The following is a 7350-nucleotide window of genomic DNA, read 5'->3' on the forward strand; positions in this document are numbered from 1 at the left end:
GACACATTTTTCCACCGACATTCAGCAATCGCCATGCTCTTGCAGCTGGAGATTGCCGCCAGTTTGCCACCATTAGCCACAATTGCCGATTTTACCCACCATCACAGCTTTTAGATAATGAGCACTTCGCCGCTGATTCACACAGAATTATTGTAAACTTATCCGGCTTGAATCAGAAGCCCAGTCTGTAAAATTTTTGGTTTTGACGTCTTCGACGTTTGACAAAAATCAACATTTTACTGTAAAACCACCTCTGCAGATAGCTTTTGCACTGCAAGCTCTAACCCCTATGCTTTAATATTGAACAAAATTTAGTAATTGTAGTTTGGTGGCAATGGCGTTTACTGAGAAATTGTTTTGATGTTATTTATCAAAGAAACAGTTTTCACTCAAAATAGATCGTGCTACGTACGCGTCTTTGAGGTGGTTATAGTGTAACTAAGATTTTCTTTAACCCTAGAAAAGGCGCTCCATTTTTAAAGTTTTGTTTGTTAAGTGATGAGTTTATTGTGTTGATCAATAGTGCTACGTGCATTTTACTCAAGTAATCTGCTTTGCATAATTTGAATATTATGAAATTTTCCATCAGGTTTTGTTTGTTGGTACATTTCTCGCAATCAAATATGTAATTTTGGACAGCAGATTTGTTATATATTTTGTCCAGGCGCGTGTGCTCCATTACTCTTGTGTGAAAACCGCGTGTGGTATTACCTACGTAAGAACAGTCCATACCAATTGCACACGCGAATTGATACACTACATGTGACAATAGAATTTGGGCATACGTGGCTTGTTGACGAAATAATTACCTACTTTGAAGGATATGTATATGCAACGTAACTCAAGGTTAATTTTTTTCTTCATGAAATGAGTGATTTTGGTCGTAAATGTTTCCGATGCTTTTCTTATTAATAGAACTTTTAGGATGCAGTATTGGAAAGTGCTCTCGGTGATGGTTTCGTTAGGAGAAGATTTAAAGGTTTTGCTTTTTTGGTTAAGAAAAGCAATTTAGGTTCTTTGGAAAAACTGTTACGGTTAATTACACGGTATTACCAACAACATGGTTTAAGTTTTTTTTATATCTTTGTGAAAAACTGCATTGGTTGAGTAGATTTTGAAATCACGGTGCTGTAGACAAGTGATAAGAACTTTTGTCCATTTTTGCGGTGCTACTGCGTCGTAATTTAAAAGAAGACACCAGTGTGGGACTTTTTTCTAAATGCCCATGATTCGAATGTGTAACCCTTGATGCAGATTTCAGTGTTTAAGAAAGACAGCAATTTAGTACAATTTTCCATGTTGAATTTTATATTGGGATGTTTGTTATTAAGGTTTTCAAAAAAAGGTCTGTGCCTTGGAAAACTGCAACTTGTGCTTGTCTTTTGCTGGATTTAAATGGTGTCTGGCTGTGACCAATCAAATTTGGCTTCATGAAGATGATCGTTTTGCTTTACAGCGTGTAGCGTGCTGACGTGGCAGTAGCGTGACGCCACTACACAGTATGTAATTAGTTATTCGCAGTTATGTCTTAAAAATATATATACTGTTAGTAGCGATTTTCAAAAGGGGTATAAACGCGATTTTATTAAACGGTGGAGTAACAACTGCTTTCTCACTACACAAATATAATCTGTGACGATATCGATAGTTTATCAGCGGAACATTGGTGAACAAGGATGTAACATCACAGCTAACCATGGTGTCGTTGGGGTTAAAGTTGCCTGTTAAATCTTCTCCTAGGATTCTTGGGTGGAGATAATCTTATATCTTCTTTGCTGATTTTAGAAATGACGTAGCTTGTCATCTGTTGCACGCTTCCTACTCTTTTGCTTTTAGTGCTGGCCTTTTGACAAGACCTGCGCGCCCACGATGTTAGAATCGGTTGAAGTAATGTACCAAAAATATTTTTATATCAATACGAAAACTAAATCCTATTCTGTCTTTAAAATATGGACACAATACTGTCTTTTTAATCAAAAACAACACAACAATTATCTGGTTTAAAAAGTATATATACGTCGATTTTCAGGTTGTGATGACTTAATAATGCTATACTAAACAGGCTGTTACATTTAGACTACAAGATGTAAAGCATGCAGTAAAACGAAATGAATTAGCTAGGATACTTTATAGGCTATACTCATAGGTTACATGCGGGTTTAAACAAACGTTGGACACGTGCCGTTAACAAAGTGTTCCGTTGCCCCAAATAGTTCGACACTATCCATGGATAAATTTACTCGATAGTCCAAAGGACAATGACAACGATAGTATATTGCTTTGATGTCAGCTTCTGATAAAATGTTCGGCCAAAGTAAGAAATCAGTAATGGTGCCTCTGCGATATATACAGAACAATATTATAAACATTTGAATGAAATGAATAGCAACTGCAAATGTCCAAAGACGGTGACTAACGGTGCTTCATAACCTACCTGAATGCTTGCTCAGGATTTAATTTGTTTGCATCAATTGTGTCTTGCTCTTGACCAAGAATCAAGTCTCCTCCACCCAGCACGGAGTGTCCTCTGTATCTTTTGCGGCCCACAATTTCTCCTTGAACGTAAAAGACGACTTCTTCAAGAGTAGTTGAAAAGGAGGCACAAAGGTGTTCCTACATGCAGTTGAGTTGCAATTATCATAGTCATTCACATAAGTTTAAGAGAAGTGTTTTCTTGCGGTCAATTGAAAAATCGTAATAAAACTGATCGAAAAAATTGTTGGTAATACATCTTTAAAGTTTTTGTATTTTGAAAGCGTGGTCTTACGTGTCCGGTGGTATATTTGTCATCGACCGGAAAATCAAGTCGAACTCCAGCCAAATCCAGGCGAAACATCTTAGGCCTTTGGCTATTAAACCTCAAAGTCAGCTCATTATCGTTGGTTCTTGTCGCATAACTGACAAATACAGATCCTCTGGTCATGTACTCAGTATCAATCCAAAGACAAAAAGTAGCCTCACTAAGTCTAGTGAAGAAACCGGTCCCTCGATATCGAGCATAATCTGTGGTTTGAAAACCACGCGGGAATCGCAGTGAGACGCCTGGGCAAGCTGTCAATAAAATAATATTTGCATTGGTTGAAATATTGTTCATGAAAATAATAGCAGTGATCATACTTGTCTCAAACATAGTTAAGAATGTATCATTTTCTTCCTCATGAGAAGTTTCTGTCTGCTGAAGTGCGAAAGGTTTGTCAACTTGCGTAACCACCGTAGCAATTGTAGCAGCACAAGTGACCAATGTAACTACTGCCATTAATTTCCAAAACGTATCCCGGGAAAGCTTATCACCCAATCTCGCAAAGACGCCTGATGCGTCTGAAAAGTGAAAGGTGTTGTTATGTTTTGGATAGTTTTAAGTTTTAACTGGAATTACAACTTTATCACAATGCTTGATTAACCTTTTGATTTTAGTGCACCAGTGTTCAATCGCTCGCAAGAAGTTAAACCCATTTCTGTTTTGCCAATTCCATTTAGTCCATTTGTTTGATGTTCTACATCTGCGTCAGTTGCATCTTCAGAGGTCGATTGTGCAGTTGTCAATGTCATTTCCTCTTCCGTCACATCTTTTTCAAAACCACTATTGGTGTTTTGCTTTGCGTTGGAACCAGGATTGCCTCTACTCCGATTGATCCGAGCATGATTTCCTTTCTTTGAATTCTTTGTTTCCGATTCCTTGAAATAGTAGATGTTTGTTTGGAAGGGCCTCACGTGAGAAAGATCGGATTGTGTTCGTTTCAGTAATTGGTTCTGATTTCGATTTGAGGAAAATGTTTCAGGTTTTTTATTGTGCTTGTTCAACACAACTTTCAACGGGGAAGTTATGGAAGAAACTGCAACATATTATAAACATTTTTCAAACTTATTGCAAAAATCACAAATGTGCAAGCAACCTGTGAAGAAGGTTTAGATTGCCCAGCTTTTGCAGCACATCTGTAACTGAACTGCGACATATTGGAATAATATTACTATACATAAACATAATATACATTTTACCTGCTTGATTGTTCGATGCGACAGGAATACTAACACCAAGTTTATTTGCCAAACTTTGCATTGTGCTCATCTTGTTCTGATGTTCTGTTTTATTGGAGTCGCCTTCCATGCTATCAGCAAGTGGAGGAAGGTTTTTGAGCAAACCTACACAAACAAGTGCAACGCATTGTAAGAAGTATACTTGTACAGCATGAGCACATGAAATAGTTTTTTTTGTGACATCAGCAAACTTTCCTTCTAAATCAGAAATTTAGTGGAAACTATAAAGTCGATTAAAATCAGTATCGCTAATATTATGGTTGTAATTAGGTTAAAACCTGAAAATTTGCTCTCCTCTGCTCGTGGCATAACCGACCCTGTTGAATTAAGCTTATTTCGAAAATGATTTGTAACATTTCGCAATAAACCGTTTGAGCTTTCCGTTACTTTATCCCGATTGACCGTATCATTTTTTGTTAAGGTTTGTAGAGACTGCAGTGCTCCTGAAAGCGAGAAAGTAATTTTGCATCTACAATAACTACGAGTTGTAAATTTCCTTTAACTTAATACCAAAATAAATGTCTTTATTATAATTGTTATTACATCTTAGCTGTTATAGTAAATAAAGTATTTTTTAGGATGGCATCAGGTTCTACAACACGCAAGAAAAGTTTACCTTTGTGATTTTTTGATGCGACAGGGATATTAACATCCAGTCTATTGGCCAAACCTTGCACTTTGCTCATCATATTTTGATGTTTTGTTTCCGTATTTGCGGAGTCAACACCCACACTTTTAGAAAGCCGAGAAACGTTGAGCAAACCTAAAAAGAACATTTATAACACATGGCATCAACTAATATTGTCGTACATCACAAGCAAATAAAATGATTTCGTGTGACAACTTTTAAATTAGGTAAGAAACTTGGTGAACTTCATTAAATTAGTTGCAATCTGTATCAGATATTATCTTGAAATTAAATTAAGCTAGCACCTGAAAACTCCCCTTCTTCTTCAAGTGACATAAACGACCCGGTTGAATTAACCTTGTTTCGAAATAGGTTTGTAACATTCCGCACTGCACTAGACGAGCTTTCCATCTTTTCCCGATTACCAGCAACTTTTTCTGCAACAGTTTTTAAAGATTGCAGTGCCCGTGTAAGTGATGAAGAAGTTAAATTTTTATACCTACGACTGCGAGTGAGAAATTATATGTAAAGTAATACTAAAGTTGGTGGCTTTACTAGTAATTTTTTTCAATTAAACTCAAGTTCCGAAATTTGAGTTTTATCCTTCTCTCATCATCAGATGACCTTAGACTGATTAGAGTATATATCGAAACTCAATTTGTTTTGTAAATCTTGTAATGTGCTGGAAGTATTTTTATATTTCGGTTCTAAAGGTTAACAAAGAACTCTAAAATCAGAAGACTTTTTAAAGCAATATTAAATATTTTCCTCAGGCGACTTAATAAGGAAAACAAAGGAAATGCTGATTTTCATTGACTAAAAGAAAGTGGTATAGTGACATCTCCGTTTCTACTGACTTTTTCGTATACATAGGTTACAATAGGCCTACTCGGATTCGCTTGTAGGACAAAGAGCAGACTACTTCATTTATAATGAAGAATTGAAATTTTCTAACAAATTTGATGTTTTATTATTTTGAAAGGTGAAGTTAAAGTTCGGGGAATGTGTAGCAACTTATTTATTTCCACAACTTCGTAATCATAGGATTACTAATATACGTAGTTAGCTTCAGGTGTTTCAAACATTATGTTATGTTCGGGTTTAAGCAAAATAAGTTAGGTCCAATTTTTTACCGCTTCCACTTTGCAACGGAATCAAAACATTTCAACAACAGTTATTGTTGATAAAAACTAGCAGCCATTTTTATAAAATATCTGCTTTGTAATTCTATTGATGTGTTGACTAAATGAAATACATTTTGAATATCTTTAGGCGTTTTAAATATAGAAGCGTGGGCCTATATTTAAATGATTGCATGAGTGAAAGCCTAAGCAAAACCTGGGCATTGAATACATCACGTCTTTATGGTTTCTGTGTAAGAAATTGATTTTGGATGAAATTACGATACCTGATAACATGATGTTCGAGTTCAACGAGTTTCCAACATTGGATAAGTTTTGTTGTATCGCGTCTGTCGCATCTTCCAATGTGGAGCTGGGCATTTCTTTCAATTCGTCTGCTTGAAATGAACTATCCACAGATCCGTGATTTTCTTGGAAAGATTGCAGCGACTCCAACAAACCTGTTAGGATCGGATTGTTATCAACGGACTCTTCCAAATACAAACTACTAATATTTACCACCATAGTGTAGAATAGTTGTAAGTATAGTATATATATAGTTGTTAGGTATAAAGACATGTTTCTGTTGTAGTGAATAAACTCAATGCAACAAATGCAGTTATAACAAACACTCCTTGCATCGGATTTATTATAGTCATTTTATGCGAGTCTTGAGTTAGTTTCGTTACATTGAATACATTTCCGTCATTATGGATAAATAACGTTAGCAACAATTACTATAAGCGCATTTGATACATTAGCTATCCTGAGTTGTTTAAAAGGTCTTTTATTAACTTTTATTAACAAGTGTCTTTGATAATTCTAATCAACGCGTGCTTAGTTTAATTATGTAAAAATTCTATTTTTTGTGCAATTGCAAAAACTTTTATAGAACAAAGAAACAAAAAGCAAGAAAATTAAATACAGTTGTAATTTAGTGATAAATTTAACTATTAACTTAATATTTTATAAATACTTAAGCTAAAGATATAGAACGTTTATCAGATATGGAGTAAAAAAATAAAAAGCCTTTTATGGGATGTTTAGAATCGGCTATAAATTCTTTTCCTGGAAATTTTGTTTTAATTTTACTTAATGTAATTTTTGTTTCATTAACTTTTTAGAGTTTATTTTGTTTGAAATTTTGCTCACCATAAGTATGTTTCTCCTTATGTTCAGTATTTTCCTGGCTCATCTTTATAATAAAAACTTTCTCTTATCTGCGCAACTCAATTCTATAGCAAGAACCGTAGACTACTGAGATTTAAGCACAAGCGAAGACCAGGTAAATTTATGCCAACTTAATGTTATGAGTACATGACAGATTGCAGCATCACCTTATTTGACCCTAAACATTAAAAACGAATTTCACGCTGCGGGAATAATAATTGTTGTTTATTTAACAACAATGCAGGTTAGTAAGCATTTCCTGTTGTAGTTCGTGGCATGAAAGTGTATAAAATTTCTCTATATACATATTTCACGACAAGCATAATTCATGTGAAAAATACGTGATTAAAGATAAATTAACAATTTTTAAAGGAAACGTATAACTTTTCATATACC

The 7350-nt window shown here is 35.0% G+C and overlaps 1 protein-coding gene across 1 annotated transcript; it reads right to left on the reverse strand.

The window, feature by feature from the left end:
- Nucleotides 1-1960: 1960 nt before the first annotated feature.
- LOC143470714 (uncharacterized) lies at nucleotides 1961-7071 on the reverse strand. The gene is made up of 11 exons (XM_076968982.1): nucleotides 6937-7071; nucleotides 6072-6245; nucleotides 4969-5100; nucleotides 4652-4798; nucleotides 4314-4478; nucleotides 3997-4140; nucleotides 3402-3833; nucleotides 3118-3318; nucleotides 2768-3051; nucleotides 2435-2613; nucleotides 1961-2337 (listed from the first exon to the last, which is right to left on the reverse strand). The coding sequence occupies exons 1-11, from the start codon at nucleotides 6977-6979 to the stop codon at nucleotides 2160-2162; spliced, it is 2079 nt and encodes a 692-aa protein (XP_076825097.1). The 5' UTR covers nucleotides 6980-7071; the 3' UTR covers nucleotides 1961-2159.
- Nucleotides 7072-7350: the final 279 nt, after the last annotated feature.

The sequence above is a fragment of the Clavelina lepadiformis genome, chromosome 9 (assembly GCF_947623445.1).
Source record: "Clavelina lepadiformis chromosome 9, kaClaLepa1.1, whole genome shotgun sequence".
NCBI lineage: Eukaryota > Metazoa > Chordata > Ascidiacea > Aplousobranchia > Clavelinidae > Clavelina > Clavelina lepadiformis.